This window comes from Tiliqua scincoides, chromosome 1, assembly GCF_035046505.1.
Source record: "Tiliqua scincoides isolate rTilSci1 chromosome 1, rTilSci1.hap2, whole genome shotgun sequence".
Lineage (NCBI taxonomy): Eukaryota > Metazoa > Chordata > Lepidosauria > Squamata > Scincidae > Tiliqua > Tiliqua scincoides.
This window is the reverse complement of record NC_089821.1, coordinates 8,644,176-8,666,831: the sequence shown is the minus strand read 5'-3', so window position 1 is coordinate 8,666,831 and position 22,656 is coordinate 8,644,176. Positions and strand designations below refer to the sequence as shown.

At 44.5% G+C, this 22,656-nt stretch overlaps 1 protein-coding gene and 1 pseudogene across 1 annotated transcript in view; both read left to right on the top strand.

Moving 5' to 3' along the window:
* The window catches only part of DPH6 (diphthamine biosynthesis 6), a 275,217-nt gene extending 254,168 nt beyond the window's left edge, over nucleotides 1-21,049 (top strand). Inside the window, exon 15 of the mRNA XM_066634307.1 lies at nucleotides 19,724-21,049. Within this exon, the coding sequence (XP_066490404.1) occupies nucleotides 19,724-19,842 (119 nt within the window). The 3' untranslated portion in view covers nucleotides 19,843-21,049. The remainder of the gene's footprint in view (nucleotides 1-19,723) is intronic.
* LOC136637800 (5S ribosomal RNA) lies at nucleotides 8,271-8,392 on the top strand (annotated as a pseudogene).
* Nucleotides 21,050-22,656: the final 1,607 nt, after the last annotated feature.

The following is a 22,656-nucleotide window of genomic DNA, read 5'->3' as shown; positions in this document are numbered from 1 at the left end:
ACCAAAATCCAGTTTGACACAGGGCAAAAAATTCTTTTGTTGTCTTGTGTTGGCTACTATACACAACCGCTTTAATATACACGCCACTTTAATTTGTAAATGAAGGTGCCAGTAGATTGTTACGCCAATGGTTTTTGTGAATGCCAAAACCAGTGGTTCTCAAACTTTTTAGCATCCGCTTTTTAGAGTGATAATCTTTTGGGACTCACCAAAGGTGTTGTCCTTAACTGGAAGCAATGTCATGGCTGGAAGTGATACCATCCGTTTCGCTTTGAAATCTAAGGTGTCACCCAGAGATCCCATTATACAAAACGCTCATGCTGTTATTTTGCATAGCTTGAAATTCAAACATTCCAGTTCAGACATCAAAGCCGAATGCAGACTTGGATCTTTCTCCAACCACACAGCTCTCCCCCCCTTTTCAGCATCCCATCTTCCCACCTACTCAGGGCAAAGCATTCATGCTTCTCTCCCAACTGGGGCCTGCCCTGCCCAGAAGCTTTGTACCCTGTATTTTTAGCTCTGTATTTTCAATGGCGGCTGAGCTCAGTGCTTTGTGACCCACCTGAAATTGGCTCGCAACCCACTTAGTGGGTCCTGACCCACAGTTTGAGAAACGCTCCCGTAAACGATGCCATGAAGCCCAATCTTATGCCATTGATTGAACATTTGATGAAGTTTATTCCCAAACAGGTAGGGTTGCAGTTGTGGTGCTTTTGAAAAGGTCATTGCCACATCAGCAGCAGGTAAAGCAAATTAAAAATGGAATGTGTATGCTTATGAAATTCTCTCTTCTGGGAAGCTCACTCGGCATCTTTCTTGATGTCTCTTTGGTGGTGGGCAAAACTTTTTTTCCAGGCATTTAAGAATTAATGATATCCTAACATCTGACTGTGTTAATGCTGTTGCTTTTATTTGTTGCTGGTTATTATTGCTTTTTTTTTTTTGTTCCTGGTGCCACAAAGTGGCTTTCCTAAGGCCAAAGCAGTTCCCAAACTGCTGGGACCCACGATTCCCCCCTCCTTCACACTGCAGATGCAGCATGCAACTCCCACAAGTTACTGGTGATTACATTATCACTAATTACTTCTGGGTTTGGAGTCCTCAAATGCAGCTTCAAACAGAGGTGAGGGAACCAGAGTGGGCAAGAAGGTTTTTCCCAGCTTGCGAAGCTCTGGAGCTCTTCCTGCCCTGCCAAGTCTCTATCATCTGTTTGGAATGGAGTGGTGTGGTATGGTCGCCCTGCTGGGTGGCAGGCATCTCACAGCCTCCTCGGGCACTGTGACACACAATTTGGGAAGTACTGCCTAAGAACATTGAAGTGAGTTCCTGGCAGAGGTGAGATTAGAACTATGGAAGTCCTGACTTGAAGCTGCAGAAATGTGTAAAATAAATAAATGCTCCAGTTTGATGGGTTAAGAGACCTTCTCTAGTTGGGCATATGGACCTTCTACAGGTGGAATGAACGTGCCCAATGGAAATGAATGAGATGTGCTTGAAGTCATGGTCTGAACAGCTTCCCAAGGGTTATATGAAGTTTGCTCTGTGAACTGTGCCTAAGATTCCCTGGTTACCAATTCTTTTTTCTTGTCTGCGGAAACCCGTTTATTGCACCACAATATGTAATTGTCTGAAATGTGAATGCCTTTTTGTTTATAATATATACAGAGGGAAATAATGTATGTGGAGAGATTGAATGCCAAGAGGCAGGCCGTTCATTTGAAAGACACATCTAGACTGTGCAAGTAGAGCAACAGCCATTTATAACGTCTTCAGAACTTCAAGTCTGAATTATAGTTTTAGTAATCAGTAGCTACCCATCTCCTCTGTCATTTTTTGGTTAATATATTGCATGGAGGAGACTTATAGCACAAGTTTTATAAGCCTGCAATAAAAATATAACAACTGTTGTATTAAATTATTTAAGTTGTAAACCATTGTAAAAAGAAGGGAAAGTTTTATCGACATGGAGGCAGAAAAATTATTATGATTGAATGTAAAATGTATTGTTGCTGATTACTAGAGAGTTTTTGCCCGGTTTAGCATATTGTAAATCTTTAGCATGCCTTCAGAATAAAACACTTTACGAGAGGGGCTCCTTTCAATAAAATACTGGCCACTGGTTAAAGATGAAACCACAATAGGATTTATAATTTGCAAACAAATCTCCAGAATTTGACTAGCAAACAGAAACTATCTCGAGGCCAAGGGGAAGGCAAATAGTAAAAGTGTGAAGGATCAATGGATTTAAAACTTCCAGATTTCCCTGGAGAGAAATGGAGTATGGGAAAATAAATAACGGAGCACTATAATATTTTCAAGCAAAAGTTTACTGCTTTAATATTTTGCTTTATAGCTCACAGTTGATGGGGAAAGCAATAATTTGAAATCGGGAAACATTGCTATGGATTGTTTGAAAAAGCAGCATTTACCAAAATTAGTTGCTAAAACTTTAAATAAGCCGTTACAAAGATTGGTTTATTCTACATAGTAAGTCAGCTTAGATGTCCATATGATTATTATAGGCAAATGGTTTTCTTTCCCATATTTTCTTCTCTGCTCCAGTACATGCATAGCACAATATGCAACTCTGCGCATGTATTTATTTTACCCAGGTAGGTTTTTTTTAATGATAGTAAGCATTTGAGTTCATATTTCATGTGTTCAAATTGCACTATATATTATCTTAGGCGCCTTGGTCACAAGGTGAGACGTGGGGTAGAAATCATTTAAATAAATAAATCTCAGTATTTAAATGAATCTTGAGCACAGCAGGTTTGTAGGGAAGGTCAGAAATATAATCCCTGTACTTCAACATTTCCCAAACTGTCGGTTGCAGCCCAATTCTTGGTGGGTTGCTCTTTCACCAAGGCCAAGTTACTGCAGGGTAAAATGGTGGATGACCTGGAAGTTGCTTCCAGGTTGCGCACACATCATTGGCCACACCATGCAGCCAACACACACTTCGGGTAATGTGGTGTGGCACAGCCAATGGTGCGGGGAGATCACATGCATGACCCAGAAACAACTTCTAGGTTATCCACAATTTTATCCTTAGCGTCCTGGCCTCGGCGGCCCCAGATCCACCATGGACGACCCAGTTGATCACCAACGTAAGAAGTTTTGGAATCCCTGCTATCTTTCTTATGTGGAAGGGAACTGAGGCTGAGAAATAGCGTTAGAGGCCCTTCTTAAACATGCTTGAGACAGTGCTGTTACTGATTCTGTAGCTTAGTTGAGCTTTGAACCTAATGACTTGTCGCCCTCTGACTTTTAGGTCTCACACCAGACCATTTCCCCTCCTTTTTTTTACACTTTAGTGACCAGATAATTTGATGTGACCTACAACTGTGATATATTTTTTTAATGCTTCCTTTTCATGTATCAATGGTAGTGGTAATATTGCATTATGCGATGGCTGTGGTAATGACTGGAACCTACCCTAGTTTCAAAGAGGGTAAAATACAGGTATTTAAAATTTAAGGGTAAAATACACGTTTTAAAAATGTATTGTAATTCACAATAACCACATAAAAATAGCAAGCTAAAGCAGATATAACTAGTCAAGGACAGTGATCTAGCTAAAACTCAGCCACACTGCACTCACTTCATTCTTTTCCTCCCTTTTACTTATGTATCCTTTTTATAGATTAAAAATTGAGGTTCTGCTTCTACCCCAACACCCCAGAGACACCCTTAAAAGAACATATTAAAAGATCAAACTATTAAAATAAGTCTGTTCTGGCTATTGGAAGGGAGAATGTTGGTATCCACCGTTTCGCCGGAGAAGTTTTTGGAGCCTCCAGTACACCCTGCCCTCCTGGCTGACATGTTCTTTAATGAAGAGAGCATGATACTCTCTGACAAGTTAAGGCCTTTGGCATAAAGTATCAGTGATGACCACAGATTGGTTTAGAGAGTGGACATCTTGCTTCATTTTGAAACTGACATCTCTCATTGGACGCTTCTCTCATCTCTCATCTCTCTAGCAGTCCTGCAGTGTTATTAAAAAGAGATGCTGTGGCCGTGGGTCATAGTGGCTTGTTTTAAAACAAAAACAAAAAAAAAACCCTTTCTTTTTCCTGAAACAGGTACAAGAATAAATCAAAGCAGGGCTTCACTATGCCTCACAGCTTGGCCTTCTCCTGATGGGGAAATCTTCCTTGCCAAGATAAAGGTCAGCTCTCCATCACTAGCCCTTCATGTTTCTTAAAAGTGATTAGGACGTCACATTAGTTTCCATTCTCTGCACCCTGCATTTCATAAATCCAACAGCAACTGAAGCCAACTCCTTCATATAGTTTTTGCTGGAGATACAGCTTAAGGCTTTCAGAAATCGGAGTGTTGTGTGATAAGGTGAGCTCAAAGCAGGTCAGGTGCTGCTGAATCATGGTTGCTTCCTATGCACATTTTGTCATAGAAGACACACCTGTGAAAATTTAGAAAATTTCTAAATTTAAAAATTTAGAAAATTTAGAAATTTACTTACAGTCAGCTTACTTAATTGCACTCATTACCTGGCTGCTTCATGCCTTTTGAAAGAACAATCAAAACACGCTGAGAACCACTCAGTGTGTGGTTGCTCTGTGGAACTCCTTGCCACAGGATGTGGTGATGGCGACTGGCCTGGACGCCTTTAAAAGGGGATTGGACAAGTTTCTGGAAGAAAAATCCATTATGGGGTACAAGCCATGATGTGTATGTGCAACCTCCTGATTTTAGAAATGGGCTATGTCAGATACAAGGGAGGGCACCAGGATGAGGTCTCTTGTGATCTGGTGTGCTCCCTGGGGCATTTGGTGGGGCCGCTGTGAGATACAGGAAGCTGGACTAGATGGGCCTATGGACTGATCCAGTGGGGCTGTTCTTATGTTCTTAACTACAATTCCCAGGAAGACTTGCAGGTCTCTTGTTATCTGGTGTGCTCCCTGGGGCATTTGGTGGGCCGCTGTGAGATACAGGAAGCTGGACTAGATGGGCCTGTGGCCTGATCCAGTGGGGCTGTTCTTATGTTCTTAACAATCCCAGGATGTTTCTGGTTTGCATGTTGCATCATTCAGACTGTCGTGGGCTCCACTGACTCATGTGAATCCCCTGCCAATGCTGTGCTATCATGTGGTACCATTGTGACTCACAAAAGGGAACAAAGTTATGTTCCCCCAGAATACATGAACTATTGTAGGCAGTGGTGCCACTAGGAGGTGCAGGCCACACAAAATGATGAGCATAGAGGGTGTGACACCACTACAGGCGAAAAAAATTTTAAATCTTGGTATTTTCAAACAATACCATCATGTTGTATGTCATTTGATGCATAATTTCAGGCGGAATGCAACAAAACAAACCACTTTTAAATATCTCTGTTCTATCAAACATTATAACCCAAAAACCAGTGGGGACGGGCAATGGTACATCACCACATCCACCGTCCAGGGCATTGCCACACCCACTGCATGGGAGAAGGTCCATCGTGGAGGGGGTGACACGGTGGCCTCCCACACCGGGTGGTGCAAGCCCTAGTGACACCACTGACTGTAGGAACTTATTTGTTTTCCTATCTTAATGCTTGGTAGCCTGCTGGACCTTTTCTTGCATTTTGCCTAGCGAATCTCTGATGGATTGTCTAATGCCCCAATCCTATCCCCTGCCATTGGTGCCACTGCAGCCATGCCATGCCGTTGCATGCTACATCCAGTGGTGGGAGGGAATCAGGAGGCCTCCTCGAGGTGACAGAGCTTTTGTATCCCCAATGGCCTGCGGGTTCCTCCTTGGATCTGTGCCAGCTCCAAGGACAGTAAGGGGGTGGGCCAAAACGAGGGGGATAGGATCTGGGTTGCATGTTTGCTGGCGAGATCCAACTCCTACTGCCCTGTGCCTGCCTCTTGCTCTCCCCCCATTCTGCCCATAAACTCCCCAAAAGCCAGTGGGGGGGGGGGGGACAATGGAACTGCACTGCCTTGCCCACTGCCTGGGAGGAGTTCCATCATGGGGTGACACTCTGGCCTCCTCCAGTTGACCCCCTCACGCACCTCTTCCCTTGCCCTCCCCATGCACAAAACACACCCTCCCACCAACTTACTGGCTGGCCCAGTCCAGCAACCTCAGCAGTGTGTCTTCAGTGGTGCCACCACTTTGCAGCAGCGGCTTAGCCTGGCCCGGTGGCAGCTTGCTCTGCGCACCATTGCTAGGCCTTTTACGATGGTGGGACACTGTCCCACTGTCCCATAAAATTGGCTGTACAGTAACCTGGTTTAGCTAACGTTGCTCAGAAGGCAGTGCAGCTGTACAGTTTGGTGAAGAGGCATCTATTTGTCTTTTGTTCACTATGCTAATATATTTATGGAACATTCTGGAATGCCGCAGTTCATCATACCCTTAGTACTGGTTATAGCTCTGTTTAATACTTTTTTTTTTCCTTCTGGCCTTCTCTCATGGGCGATGGGAATGAAATTTCACTGGTTTTTTTTCCCCATAAGTCACCAGATACAGCAGTAACGACTTCTAGTAATTGCCAAACTGGTTTTGGGATTGAACCACTGACCTACGAATGGGTGGCTGTGTATCCTGTAGCCAATCCCCTGAGCCATCCATTACCCTCTTCCAGGCAGCTGTGATTAAACTGTTCTGAGAAGTCAAAGCTGGATCAATACAAATGATCTACAATGAATGAGCCACACACTTAACATGTTCGGTGTGCTGGTTGGTGCTTTTGTCACTCCATGTGGTTTACAGTCTTGAAGAAGACTTAATTCTAGAAGTTTATGGCGACAATCCTAGTTATAGCCTCACTGTAGTGGGTTGGCAAAATCACAGATGTGAAATGCAGGTCACCTGGTGATAGAGTAGTATCTCACTGTGTGGCAAAGCATTTTATGCTAAGTTTGGAACATATTTGTTGGTGTATAATTATGTTCATTTGTGGAACTGTGGGGGGGTATGCTTTGAATGTTAGAATATGTGTCTCTTTCAGTTTCTGACAATTGCATTCCATTCTACTTTTCCTACCAATTCATTTCCAAAAAGAGCGTAACAACTTTTGTAATCACTTCGGACCACATTCGGACAACAAATTTTTACAAAGATTATGCCCCCAATATGGAATTGTATGTTTCTTAAAAATTTTGAGGTGATGAACACAAATATGACAATGAAAATGCACAATTGGCTACGGTTTGTGAGGGATCCACAATAGGGACAGGTGCGGAAATTCTGTTCTGGAACCCCCTGTGGTTAATTGAAATTGCAGATAATGGGGCACCACCCTGCCCTCCGGAGGTAAGGGGAGCTGGGCCCCCCTCACCTCTGGAGGCTTTCCGACTGCCTGTGACTATGAACCTCAGAATGGGCTAAAAGGGGAGGGGGGGAATAAAAGCTACTTGTGGTTTTTTTCATAGGTCTCTGGAGACTTTTTGGCAGGGCCTTACGACTTTTTATTTCAGGAAGCTTTTAATTATTGACATGACAGGCTGGCACTTCTTAATGAATGTATTTTTAATGGTTGCGTGGTCCATTGGGGTCTGATCCATTTAATTGTTTTATGTTTTAATGGTTTAGCATTGTTTTAATCCTTTACCTGGTAATTTTTTTATTTTTGTAAGCCACCTTGGGTGCCCCGATGTTTGGTAGAAAAGCTGTGTAGGAATCCTTTAAATAGGAGCCTCCACTCTTCTCCAAGGCCAGGTAAAGGGGAACACAAGGCCACCAGAATAGTTCTGATCCAATGAATGTGGAGCTCAACAAGTGCTCCAGAAGGTGACACACACACAATAAAAACAGAGGCTTGAGCATCTGATAAGCTGAAACTCTCTTTTTTTCTCATAAAGCTAAGTTGTCCTAAGAGATTGTCATTTTAAGAAGTGGAACCTGGTGCTAAAAAGTTTGGGAACCAGTGTTCTCAGGTGATCCTCAAATATCACTCAAGGACTACTTAAAGCTAATATGCTTGAATCATTGGATGTGCAATGGATTTAATATTTCACTTGTGTGTGTGTTTTAGCCATCATAGCCTTTGTGGTCTTCTTGCTGATTAATGGTCCACTAAACTAAATGGCGTTTGTCAGTAAACATTGTATGAAAGCCAAAGTCACCATCACAAAAGTTGCATTCTTGCCTTTTCCTTCAAACCATTGTTTGAAACATCCAGAACGTTGACCTTTTGAATATTTGGGTCTTGGGATGTACCATGTTAATGAAAGATTCAGGTCTTGACTCCTCCCTCCCTCACAAAAGAAACGTCTAAATATAGAACTGAAAAGGTCATCTATCAATAAGCTCTCGTCAAATAGCTTTGATTGTACATGCCCGATCTCGTCTGATCTCGGAAGCTAAGCAGGGTCAGGCCTGGTTAGTACTTGGATGGGAGACCGCCTGGGAATACCGGGTGCTGTAGGCTTATACCATAGTCTTTCGAGACTGAAGGTTGCCAACCATTAACCACACAAATCTATGTTCTTATGCTCTTAAATCCAAAATGGTAGCATATGGCTGCCATTTTGATTGTGCGCTGATGGCACTTCCTCACAACTGAATTGTGGAACATTGGTGAGGATGTCCAAATTTCAGGACGCTCTCTCAGGCACATTCACCAGGCACATTCACCAGCAGCCCTCTGGCAGTGGCGTCACTAAGATTCGCGTCACCCGGTGCGGGAGGCCTGCGCGTCACCCCATACAGTGGACAGGGCAACACCGCAGCTGGTGGGCGTGGTGATGTACCATCACCCCGCCCCCACTGGTTTTTTGGCTGTACCTTTTGATAGAACACAGATCTTTCAATGTGGTTTGTTTCATTGCATTCTGCATGAAATTACGCATTGATTGATATATAACACGATGGTCTTATTCCTCCAAATTCTGATTTTAGTGATTTTGAAAACTTGTAGGGTCACACACACACCCCTGTGTCAACTTACTAACACCTTATTGCAGCAGTTCTCAAACTTTTAGCACCTGGACCCACTTTTTAGAATGACAGTCTGTCCAAGACCCACTGGAAGTGATGTCATGGCCAGAAGTGACATCATCAAGCAAGTTTAAATAAATAATTATTAATAGTTACATTAAAATGAAAGAAATAATTAAATAAGGGGGAGCCAGTCCTGTTCCACCAAGTGAGTTTTCTTTGTAGTCTGCCTACAATAAAACCCCCCCCCCCAAAGAATCAGTGAGATTTCCAGCCCTCCCCAGTGCCCAGTTGAAAGTTTTTTGCCATCAGCGTGAGTCCTGGGAACAGAACCCTCTCGATTAATGATATTCAACCTGTATATGCGGATTTGGTAACTGGATTTGAATATCTGCAGGTTCCAAAACGGTGGGGTGGACAACCTGTTGCCCTACAAAAGCGACCGGAGATATGCTGCGGTTGTGTCCAGAGGGCCATCGGAGAGCAAAAAATCATGACTTCCAGTTTTCGGCCTCCCCAGTCCTCAGAAGGCCCACCAGACATGGTTGCATTCAGAGGGCAACAGAATGCTTCACCCACGGATTTGTACATCTGTAGGTTTTGGCATTCGCAGGGGTCCAAGAACAGATCCCCATGAATATCAAGGACAGCCCTGTATTGTCTTTGACACCAGCTGAAAAGTACTCTGTTTACTCAAACTTTCAGCAATTTTTTTTTTTGCAGTGATGTACATTTCTCTTTTGTTCTGTGTTGCTTTAATGGCTTTGATGATGGTAATACTCAAATAAAATTGGTCTTTGGGGACCAATCTTTAGTTGAAAAGTTGGATTTAAATTGTTTAAGTAACCCCATCTTGGGCTTACATGAACATATTCAAAAGGAACTTTGAGCATAAGGCAGTGCTTCCCAAACTGAGCAGTGGCTCCCTGGGGAGCCGCAGAAACCAGCCAGGGGTGCCACAATGAAAAACCCACCGCCCTAAGACCCAGTAGATCAAGGAAGCCGCCAGTTGAAAATGTTTAGGAACCATTGCCCTAAGGCCGTGCTTTTCAAAGGGTGGTCTGCAGACAGGTAACCATTTGCAAGCCATTGGCTACCAGGCCACAGTGTAGCTGCTGTGGCTTCTAGCTTCTCTGCGGAGTTGAAGGCATCCAGAGAGACTGCAGCCTTGAAATCTCCCAGGGGCTTGCTGTGGGGCTCGAACTCTCTAGATCGGCTCCCCAAGCCACATGAGAGGCTACAAGACAGCGAGATGCAAGACGAGGTGAAAAAAGAGGGAACTGGGAGGCTTTCGAGCAGTGGAGGAGCTGGGAACAGACAGACAGGGAGCAGTAGTGATGAGCTTTGAGGAAGAAGGAGAGGAAGACAGAATAAGACAAGGCTGGTCAGAAGGGGAGAGTTGTTGTGCTGTGCAAAGATTGTGTATGTGGTGCTTGTCCCTGACACATGGGAAGGGGGGAATTGGCAGTCTGCCGCATCAGATAGCTTGAGATGCCCCCATTTCCATACACATCCTCACAGAGCTATTGCTTTGTTTTTAAAGAAAAATCAGTGGATTACATTACTCCTTTCTCATACAGTGTAGTTTGTCCCATACTGACTGAGCTGCAGTACTTGAGTTCACCAGTTCAATTCTCATCCCTGCCTTGAATTCACTAGGGGCGCAATCCTAACCCCTTAAGTCAGTGCTTTCCAGCATGGACATCAGGGCAATGCAGCTCTGAGGGAAGGGAACAAACATTCCCTGACTTGAGGAGGCCTCCATGAGCGACACCCAACTGCAGGATGCAGCACACGTCCCATTGGCACCACTATGCCAATGCTGGAAAGCACTGACATAAGGGGTTAGGATTGCGCCCTAGGTGTTCTTCTCATCTTCAGCTTCACACTCTTCAGTATGGGGATAACAATACTTACCTTACAGGATAATTATAAGGGTTTCATCCGGATAAAATAGGAGAACTGCTTTGCACTCAAAAAATGATATACAGATCATCATCATCATCATCAAATGTTTCATAGGGATACATTTGATGAAACTTTGATTGAAACAATGGCCCAGGATGCCTGTCAAACTACTAGAACAGCAGTTTTCAACCAATGTGCCACGCAGGTGTGCCGCAAGAGTTTGGGGAGGATCATTTATTAGTAGGGTCATTGGGGATGTGAACCTCCCCCCCCCCCCAGCAGTGCAATGTGCCTTGTCAACTGTCAAAAAATGGATGGTGTGCCTTGACAATTTTAGGACATTCTCAGTGTGCTGTGTGAATGAAAATGGCTATACTAGGAGATACTTTTCACAAGAATATTCCAAAAGCAGTGACTTTGGGTGACTTAGTTGGACCACAGGACAGTGTGAAAGTAGAGCTTGATTTAATGTTTTGAACATGCAGAGCTGTCTATAAACTATGCTATACTATATGGCCAAGTAGTATAACGATTTAGATATTCATGGGAAGGGAGGGTAAAACTTGTTCCTCAGGCTTGGTTTAGTCATAGTCAAGTCTTCGTGGAAAGAGAAAAGGGAGCTGGTTTGCTCCCACCTCTTTTGACTTGAATTACAGGGTTTAGTGAGCGCAAATCCTATAGAGTCCACAAAGCTCTAATTAACACCCACAGTGAAAAATCTTTTGTTAAACTGGTCATTAAGCAAACTTTACGGTGGAAAAACAAGTTAGCTTGGTGGCCTGATAAAGGGATGTACTGCCAAGTGCTGACAGGCCCATAATTGAACCTTTTCTAAAAATAACATTTGCCTTGCCATTTTTTTTGTTCCAGACCCAGAAAAAATTATTAGCAACAATTTACTTAACTTTCTTTTTCTCAGCAAGTGACTCAGCTCTCAAAAAGCACAATTCCTATAAATGTTATAAAGTCCCTATTCATTCGAATGTCCAGTGCCCCTCCTATGAAGGTTAGGCAACCAGAGATAAGGCCTTTTTAGTGGTGGTGTCCCAGTTCTGGAATTTCCTCTCTAGGGGACATGTGTAGTTTCCTTATTCTGGGTTAGATCACTGGTCCATCTAATTCAGTATTATCTGTACTGACAAGCATTGGCTCTTCAAGGTTTCAGGCAGAGAGAGGTTCTTTCTATCCTTACCTTCTGAAGTAAAACGTGTCCCATCACTCATCTACATTCCTTCTCCAGTAATACCATCCCTACAATGGCCACTACATTGAGAATATTTATTCCTGCCAGGATGATACCAGAAGAAGGCAGGCTGTCCAAAGGCAGGTAGGGCCTAGTGGTTAGTACTCACACACACCCCCTCTGCTCCCCACTTTCCCTGCTTACGAAGTCAGCAATTGGGAGGGGAAACTGGTCATTTCTATCTCCTTTCACCATCCCAGTCTACAGAGACAAGGCAGAGGGGGAAAGTCCCAGTTATAAACTCTGTAGTCCAGTTACGAATGCAGTCTTAACTTTCAGTTTTTCTTAGGCTGTGGCTCTATACACACCTTCCTGGAAGTAAGTCCTATTGACCACAACAGGACTTTCTTCTAAGTAGACTTGCATAGGATTGTGCTCCTAGGCCCTTTATTCTGAAACCAAATACTTATTGCTGCGGTTTTCAAACTCTCAGGGAGTTTGAAGACTGCAGTAAGTCCTTGCAGGGGACGGGAGGGAGGCAGTGGGGGGGAGACAGTGGCGCAATCCCCAGGATCGCCTCGCTAAGGGGGGCTGCAGCCTTCTGGGGGTGTGGGGAGCCCTGTGTGAGCATCTGCAGGACTCCCCAGGCTTCTAAAAGTGAAAGTGGAGCGATCGCGCTCCACTTTGGGTTTTGCGGAGGTGGAGCGCAATCGCTCCACTTTCACTTTTGGAAGGCTGGGGAGCCTGCAGGTGCTTGTTCAGGGCTCACCGCTCCCCTAGAAGGCTGCTCCAGGGACCGGTGAGTGCATCCCAGTCCCTGCAGCCCCTCTTAGCGACATGATCTTAGGGCAGGAGGTCTGGTCTAGAGGGTTGAGCCTCCAACTGCCTGAAGATAACATCTGAAGGTCGCCGGTTCGAGGCCACTGGCACCGTGAATGGCAAGACCTTGAAGCAGCTGACAAGCTGAGCCGAGTTATTCCACCTGCTCTTCAGAAGGAGCTGCTTGTCAGCCTGTGTGGGAGGAGGCCAGAAAGTGATAACAGACCGCAAAAGTTCCATCTGAAATGGTGTGTGGTTCTTGAAAGATAGAACCTTTCTTTAATTGTAAAAATCCCTACCAGGATTTAAACAGCCTGCCTATGTAAACCGCCTTGAATTAAAGTCTGAGGAGAAATCTGATGACCAAGAAAGGCGGTATAGAAATACCTGTATGATGATGATGATGATGATCCTGGGGATTGTGTCACTTCCTTCCCCCTGCCCCTTAAGGGGGCAGAGACCAGGGCTCTCAGGCTGGGGTGTCGTGACGCCCCAGTTTGAATAGCTCTGGCTTATTGGCTTCCTTGGGATTACTTGTGAGTAAACAGCACGTTAAAGGACAAACAGGAGAGAAACAAAGCTTGTTTATTGAAACTGATTCACGGCGGTGGGGCTGCAAAGCACTGCGTTTTGCAGGGAGCCTCACTGCAACATGCAAGCAGCCCCTCCCCTTCCCCTTCAGAGCCAGTCTGGGCAGGGGGAGCAAAACGGAGGCGTACGTCTGACTCCAAAGGGCAGGGGGCTTGCGCACCGCCCTGTGTCTCCCTGCAAAACTTTAGTGCTTTGCACCCCCTCTAGCTCTGCCACTGATTCATGGGAATGTAGCAACAAAACAGTTGATTTTCCTCAATGCATTTCCTTTCCTGCTACTGTTATTAACTGCAAAGTCAGTGAGGCTTTTTTAAAGGCCTGGAGCTTCCTCAGGTTTCACGTTTTCATTGCATAGCTGATCATTTAGGGAACAGGCTTGTTCCAGACAGCTTTAATTAAACTGTGCTGCAAAAACCAGATATAGATCAATGGAAATGATCCATAACAAGAGGCTAATCATGTATTTAGCAGTGTTCAGTCCAGTTCAATCACCTTCTCCTGTTTCTGTGGCTTTGCATTCAAGTGGCAAAGGCTGAGTGTGTGCATGTATTTTTTTTTCCCCCTGCCTTAATCCATCCCATTAGTGGCCATATGCTTGGGCTTCAAGGGAGACAAGACCTGTCTGCAATCTGCCAGGGATTTAGAGACATCAATAATTTGTGAACAGTCATGTTGGTACTGGTCGAAGGGTTAAGTGCTCGGCACGCAAGGGGCACCTCTTCTGGGACTGGAACTCTTAGTTGACTGTTAGGAACCTGATCCCCTGTGAGGCTTCCCTTCAAAGCACACGCTGTATGTCAGATTCCTGAAGCCGAAGCGATGGCGTTTTATTAGCTGTGGGATTTAAAGACCCGCACTAAGTGATATATCATATATTTGGTTGAAATGCAGAGAAGAATCGTAGAGAAAAGAGCATAAGGGTGACATGCTCTTCCTGCCTGTAATTATTGTCCTTTTTCTTTCTCTTAACAAAGAGGATATTAGTGAGGCTAGTCCTCATTGTTTGCAGCTATAACCGAAGCTTTGTTCCTAAGACAGCAATTTTCATCTCACATCACTTATCCCACTTACCTCTCTTGTGACATCACTTCTGTCTTCCAGGAGACTCTTCTGGGTTCTGCGGCTCTGTTTCTAAGGCAACTCTCCGTAGTAACAAGTAGTCTAGCCCCCTTTTGTTTGTTTTGTTTGTTTGTTTGTTTGTTGGCCAGCAGAGGAAGAAGGACTGACAGTTTCCCTAAAAAGAGAGCCACAGAACCCGGAAGACTTTTGTCCATCAATGTTCATTTGTTGTGCTCCAAACTCCCGCGGCACATCTCTGAACCATTCGCGGTACACCAATGTACCACAACACAGCGGTTGAAAATCGCTGCCCTAAGATAATAGGTTATTTGCAATATAAGAGTAGCTGCTTATGTTGAGAGAGGCTGCTGTGAAATATTATTGAGGCATAAACCTGGAATGCTTATGAGTACTTTGAACCTGAATTAACATGTATAAGCAACAGCCAGATGGGATCAAGTGTGTGTGTGTGTGTGTGTGTGTGTGTGTGTGTGTGTGTGTGTGTGTGTTTATTTCCCTTTCCAGTGTGAAACACTATACAGTGCATCACTTAATGATGGTGCGTCACTTAAATATGTTCAATCCCTGTCGTTATGCAAGTAGGTCTTTGTGCGAACGTTCAGTCCTATCTAATGCCTTTGTTGTGTAAACAGACATCAGACACTCACTGTGCAGGCCACTGGAGACTGATTACGTACACAACAAAGAAAAGGCTCTTAATGAGGCAGACACTTGCTTTAACTATGCCACTGCTTCACTGAGAGTCAAGTCTTTTGCTAGATGGTACCCTGTCACTTAACAGATGTGTGGAAGTGTTGGTGACATTTACAATCGCCTTACTGCAGTAGCAGATCCTGAATTGGTGTGTCACTGGAATACATAAACCAAGCTGCTTAAAACGTGGAACATGAAGTCCTTTTGACCTTCAGGGTGACTATTGATCCTCGGTTCAACTCTGTCAATGTTCACCTCAACCATCCACCATTTCCATCTATTAACCCCTTCGTAGGGCTGTGAGATCTGCCTTAAAAAAGACCTTGAAGAATGAGCTGACTGCTCTTCTATTCTTCGTAAAACTGTTGGGGGGGGGGAATAAGCAGGCATGGAGCCTCTGAATGACACGAGTTGTTCACAGCTCTGTAGTCAGTGGAAAAGGATAAAGCTTTCTGCCTACGTAGCCAAGAATTGTTAATTGCATGAAGCGTTGCACGGCTACAATTGCGGGATTGTCGGATCTGACAATAGGAGGCCAGCGGAAAGCCAAAGCAGGCAGCCCCCTTTCTGATCTGCTCGCTACTGCACAAAAATAGAAAGCATTTTGAGTTTAAAAAGTGCTCCATGGCTGCAACATCACTTAATAAAATGATCATCCCTTGCCCTTAGTTTTCTGTTGTTTTGTTACATTTCCCTTAATTTCACTCATTAGTTGCACAATTTGCATTCATGAAATATATTTAAGATATTTTTATTCGTACAGGCATTCTCGGCATCACCTGGCAGGACAAAGTTCCAAACAACACAGTCCTGGAACGAGCTGGAATCCCTAGCATGTACGCACTGCTGAAACAGAGATGCCTGCGTTGGCTCGGTCATGTCGTGAGAATGGATGATGGCCGGATCCCAAAGGATCTCCTCTATGGAGAACTCATGCAGGGAAAGTGCCCTACAGGTAGACCACAGCTGCGATACAAGGAGATCTGCGAGAGGGATCTGAAGGCCTTAGGAGTGGACCTCAACAGGTGGGAAACCCTGGCCACTGAGCGGCCCGCTTGGAGACAGGCTGTGCAGCATGGCCTCTCCCAGTTTGAAGAGACACTTGGCCAACAGACTGAGGCAAAGAGGCAAAGAAGGAAGGCCCATAGCCAGGGAGACAGACCAGGTACAGACTGCACTTGCTCCCAGTGCGGAAGGGATTGTCACTCCCAAATTGGCCTTTTCAGCCACACTAGACGCTGTTCCAGAACCACCTTTCAGAGCGTGATATCATAGCCTTTCGAGACTGAAGGTTGCCTACTATATAGTGTTGCTCCTACGCACTCTGTTGTTTTTAACTTTTGTTGTTGGTTTTGAGTTTTGGCACATTTTTGATTTATTTATGTTTTCTTTTGTTGATTTTGTTTATATTTTTTAAGATGTGAGACACCCTAAAGGCCCATGTGGGGTATTTTTTTGGGGGGGGGGGGGGTTAAAGGCAGAAAGAAAAATCATTAGCTAAAGAAAAATGATGGGTATTTCATATAACGTGTATTTAAAGATTCAGAAAATGAAATATTATGGAATCCATGTTGGCATCCTTCAGTCTCAGAAGACTATGGTATCGCGCTCTGAATGGTGGTTCTGGAACAGAGTGTCCTCTCCAGTGCGCGAAGCCTGGGTAAAGTAGATATGGAGGATAGACTGTTACCCATGCAGCAAATCCTCCATGTCACTGAAATGGTCCAATGAACAGAAGCCAATATGGTTGGTTCCAGTGGCTTCGCAGGAGTTGCCAGAACGTGACTGTGTTCAGCCATGAACTGCCTCAGGGACTCCGGCTCTGGATTTTGCCTCGAGGTTGACTCCTGAAGCCTTTTCCATAACTGGATGTAGCCACAAGGCAGTGGAGGTTTGGGATCAGAGTTTTCCTTCTCTCAGATGAGCTGCCTTCCCAGGCTGACGAGTCCCATCTACCCGGTAGCTGTTTAGTCGCCTCTTACGACAAGTACAGCCAAACTGAGGGCCTGGGGGCTGGGGATTTTGGAATATAACCCTTTTTACATGTTCGAGAAATCTTCACCTTAATACGTCTTGGAGGAAAATACTGTATTTGGAACTCATCTTATTCCTTTGGGAGGCATTAAAAATCAACAGCATGGTACAGTCCAACTTTGCTCATCCTTTTATCAGCCCAGTAATTACAAACAATGAGTGAGTTGAGGTTTGCCGCTAAATGCTTTGCCGCTAAATGATTTGATCTTTTCTCAGAAAGATTGGGGAGAAAAAAAAATCAGATCATTTACTGAGTCATTTCAAGGCTCAGTAAATGCTCTTGCCAGTTCTCCCATCCCTCAAACATCCTCCACACCAGCTTTCCACCTACCCAACACATTCTTTACTTTTGGGGGGGGGGCTTCTTTTCCCCTCGTTGAGTAGAGGCAGTCTGGTAAAATTAAAATGTGCTGCACAAGACCTTTCTTTTCTCCAAAGAGGGGAAGGGGCTTATGGACTTGTAATCTTTGTTAGATCTGCTGCAGAGGAAGTAGCCCTTGCAAATTGGACAACTCTTCTATACTCCTTCGCCCTTTTTTCTTCCTCAACTTTGAATGCCCAAATTTTTTTTCTGAACCCCAACCTCCTTTGTTGTTGGCAACCTTCAGTCTCGGAAGACTATGGTATCGCGCTCTGAAAGGTGGTTCTGGAACAGCGTCTAGTGTGGCTGAAAAGGCCAATTCGGGAGTGACAATCCCTTCCACACCGGGAGCAAGTGCAGTCTGTCCCTGGTCTGTCTCCCTGGCTATGGGCCTTCCTTCTTTGCCTCTTTGCCTCAGTCTGTTGGCCAAGTGTCTCTTCAAACTGGGAAAGGCCATGCTGCACAGCCTGCCTCCAAGCGGGTCGCTCAGAGGCCAGGGTTTCCCACTTGTTGAGGTCCACTCCTAAGGCCTTCAGATCCCTCTTGCAGATGTCCTTGTATCACAGCTGTGGTCTACCTGTAGGGCACTTTCCTTGCACGAGTTCTCCATAGAGGAGATCCTTTGGGATCCGGCCATCATCCATTCTCACGTCATGACCGAGCCAACGCAGGCGTGTCTGTTTCAACAGTGCATACATGCTAGGGATTCCAGCACGTTCCAGGACTGTGTTGTTTGGAACTTTGTCCTGCCAGGTGATGCTGAGAATGCGTCGGAGGCAGCGCATGTGGAAAGCGTTCAGTTTCCTCTCCTGTTGTGAGCGAAGAGTCCATGACTCACTGCAGTACAGAAGTGTACTCAGGACGCAAGCTCTGTAGACCTGGATCTTGGTATGTTCCGTCAGCTTCTTGTTGGACCAGACTAGTACATGCAAGTATTACAGGTATAAAAATACTGGGGCGGTTTTGTATAATAGTGGGCTCTCAGTATAAACCACAGATCCATTCCAGGACATGCACACCCCACGGATTCCAAATTCTGTGGATAATTAAATCTGTGGGGAGGGGGGGATGCAGCACTGGAATTACCTACCTGGAGGTCACACATGGCCTCCCAGTCTCCTCAGAAGTTTCTTGAATGCTACCAGAAGGCACATCCAGTTCACACCGTTGACTTCCGATTGTGTCCAACAATCCTTGGAGGCCCTCCAGCGCAGGCTTGGCATCCATGGATATTCAAATCCATGGATGCTGAGTCAGTGGATAAGGAGGTCCCACTATACAGAAAGATGAAAATGTAATAAGGAAAGAACCACCCTGCTGGATTTGTGTTTCCCACATTGATCTCTGAGAAGTCCTCCACCAGGAGATGAAGGCAACAGACTTTTGTCACTATTGTTCCCCCACAGTTGGTATCACATTCTCCTGGAGACAACTTAGAGACATTGTGCTAATAACCATTGTTAGACTTGCCCTCCATGACTTTTAGTAATCCTTTTTTGACATCTAAACCAGTGATTTTCAACCTTTTTCATCTCACGGCACACTGACAAGGCACTAAAATGGTCAAGGCACACCACCAGGTTTTTGACAATTGACGAGGCACACCATGCTGCCAGTGGGGGCTCACCTCCCCCATTGGCCCTATTAATAAACGACCTTCCCCCATATTCCTATGGCACACCTGTAGTCCACTCGCGGCACACCACTGTGGTTGAAAATGGCTGATCTAAACGGTGACCATCTGCACATCTTGTGACAGTGAATTCCATGCAGGTTTACTCAGCAGGAAACCCCTCTGAGTGTGGTGGGGTTTACTCCCAAGTCAGCCTACATAGGGTTCCAGTTGTAATTATCTAAAAAAGTTTTTATGGTTCAAAAATGTATTGCATAAAAATGCAATTGCATAAAAATTGCATAAAATGCTGTTTAGTTCTGCACTTAAATGGGAATGTCAGCCTCAATATTTTAGGATTTTGCTTATGCTGTATGTTTGAATCCTCACTTAGTGTATTTTAATCAGTTCTTAAATTTTATTTTTATACAGTCTTTTTCAGACAAATCTAACTCCCTGTTTAGTTTAATAGCTGAAATGGGTGAAAGATTTTAAAAGTTGAAAGTTTTTAATTGATTTTTTTTTTTTATGTATGTTTTAGGTCTCCAAGAACACCTCGACGAACAAATGGGCAAGAAAGCACCAGCTCTGATTATGGTACCTGTGCTGGATTTACCTGACAACACAATTATTCATGTAGTTTGTTGGCTCAGCCAGTAGTGGAGCATCTGTCATGCTTGCATACACTCAGAACTAGAAGAGGGCGCATGGATTTTTTTTTAAGCAACTATCATTACGAGTGACTCTACATTATCTGATGCTAACAAATGGACATGAACCTGAAATATTTCTTTTAAAAAATTCTGTTTTCTCCATTTTTTCCCCCTATGGAAATTCTGGAGCATTAGAACATAAGAAGAGTCCCACTGAATCAGGCCAAAGGCCCGTTTAGTCCAGCTTCTTGTATCTCACAGTGGCCTACCAAATGCTTCAGGGAACACACAAGACAACAGACACAACCTGCGTTCTGTTGCTTTCCCCTGCATCTGGCAATCAGAGGCAGCCTACCTCTAAAACCAGAGCTTGTGCATACCTACCATGGCTTGTAACCCGCGATGAACTTTTTCTCCAGAAATTTGTCCAGTCCCCTCTTAAAGGTATCTAGACGTTCTCTACCGTCCGACAAGAGAGTTAGAAATAAAATATGTAACTGAAGAATTCTCCAGTCTTGGGGGTTGGCACCCGATCATGCTTTGTTGAAAACTGTCAGTACATGAGCAGTTTTTTCCTCCTTTTGTACTTTCTTCAGTAACTTGGGACCAGATCATCAACATTCACTTGAATGTAATACCTTCGTATTGTCAAGCTTTCTGAAAACCAAGACTCTTGTGTTATGGGTAGGGTTGGGAGAAACTTTTTCTTTTCCGATTTCGGAGTTTTCCAAAAGTTAGAAGTGCAGAAAGTGGAGTTATGTGTTTTCATTTAAAATTTACATTATAATTACAAGTTATAATAACTGTAAAAGTGTACTAGGTATGTGATATAGGTGGTATAATGTCTACAGATGCAGCTAGTCATTACCCATGCACCCCCCCAATAAATACATTCTCTGATCCCTATTGTTATGCGATTAAGTCATTTAGTGAACATTCAGTCCAATCTCTTTCCTTTGTTGTGTAAACAGACACCCCCTGCCAGACACTAGCTGGCTGCACAGGCTACTGGAGATACGTTGCCTCTTCTTTGCATTAAGAGCCTCTCCGTTGTGTAAACAGACACTCTGCTGCAGGCTATGGGAGATGCAATTGTCTCATTAGGAACATCTTTATTGTGCTTTGACCACCATCATATATGCAGTCTGTCGTTAAGCGAACAGTTGTTAAGAGGCGCACGCCTGTACTAAATAAAAACCAAATGGTTTAATTTTTTTGCAGATTTCAGGGTGTTTTTTTGTAAAAAACAAAATTAGAACTGCAGAAAGTGGCGTTATGTGTTTTTATTTTGTTATCATCGTTTTCTCCCATCTTTAGTTATGGGTTTGGGCCACCAATCATTTCTACTAGCACAATTCCATTGAACTTAATAGTTCTGTTCTAGCAAAAGCAGACAGCCAACGACCTCACGTTGCTCAGGATTTGAAGACCTCAATGCACGGGAGGGATCCATTGTTAGCTACGAGGGAGAAACTTGACGAGCTCCTCCAGGTCCCAGGGTAGGCAGTGGAAAGCCTTACGGACCATAGACTCACTGGACAGACTCTCTAATATGGGCGGCACTGCAAATGATGAAGACTTGTAGGTAACAGAGGCATAACACACTGCTCCAGCACCCAGAGCAGTGACATCACATTGTTACGTGACATGAAGTCATGTGATGTCACTTCTAGGTTCCCCCAGGAGCAGAGGTGCTCACTGCAGCAGCTTTGCACCCCCTATTCCTTCTGCTGTGAAGTTTCCTCTTGAAGGGGAGCCTCCACAGGAGAAGGAAAGGGGGCGCAAAGCTGCCAGCGCTGCCTCTATAACTAGGGCAGAGCCTGATGGGCAGTCATCTGCCCCCCTTCACATAGTGCCCAGGGGAGGTACCCCTCAGGCTTTGCCTAAGTCACACCTCTGGTAGATAATACCTATTAAGAAGCACACCTTACAAAACCAAGCCCACTTTAGTCAACTTTCATGAGCTACATACGTGCCTTTATGCACAGAATACTTGTAGAGTCTTCCTTTTCGTGATCTTTTCAGACTGGGAGTGGAGACATCTTCATCACACCCTCTCCTGTACAGCACAAGAGGACTGAGAGCTCCACAAGACAGCAGGGGATTGGAATCTTTGTGTTGGTGGATCTCGACACCGATAATTTTTCTTCTCTGTATCACCCGGGGGGGGGGGATGTAAGTGCACACCAGCACACACACTCTCTCTCTCTCTCTCTCTCTCTCTCTCTCTCTCTCTGTTTCAGCATGAGCACAATCTTTTGCTAGATGTCAGTCGTGGAGTTAAAATTGCCTTTTAGCAGCACTTCTTTAAAATATGACAAACTCCCTAAAGTTCTTTCAATAATTGGTGATGGTAATTGGTATAAAAGGAGTTGAACTTGGTCCAGTCCTGGAATGAGAAAGCAGGTATGGCAGCGTGATTGCAAATGGCAATAATTTAGTAATCCCATGGCTTGCGTGCAATGCTAGGATGTTACTTACCAGTGCAAGAAGGAGCTGTGTAGCAGCAGGTTCTGTGTCACTTGAATGATGTCAGAATGGCCCTGTGTTGGGCCATGGCCCACATGAGCACCAAGGCCCTCAGATTCAAGCTGGGGAGCTTGAAAGGAACATGCATTTTCAAGTAAATTAAAAGAAAAATTGCTGCTATTACTTAGTGCAGTGATTTTCAACCTTTTCCATCTCATGGCACACTGACAAGGCATTAAAATGGTCAAGGCACACCACCAGGTTTTTGACAATTGACAAGGCACACCATCCTGCCAGTGGAGACTCACATCTCCCATTGGCCCTATTTATTAATAGGACCTTCCCCCAAATT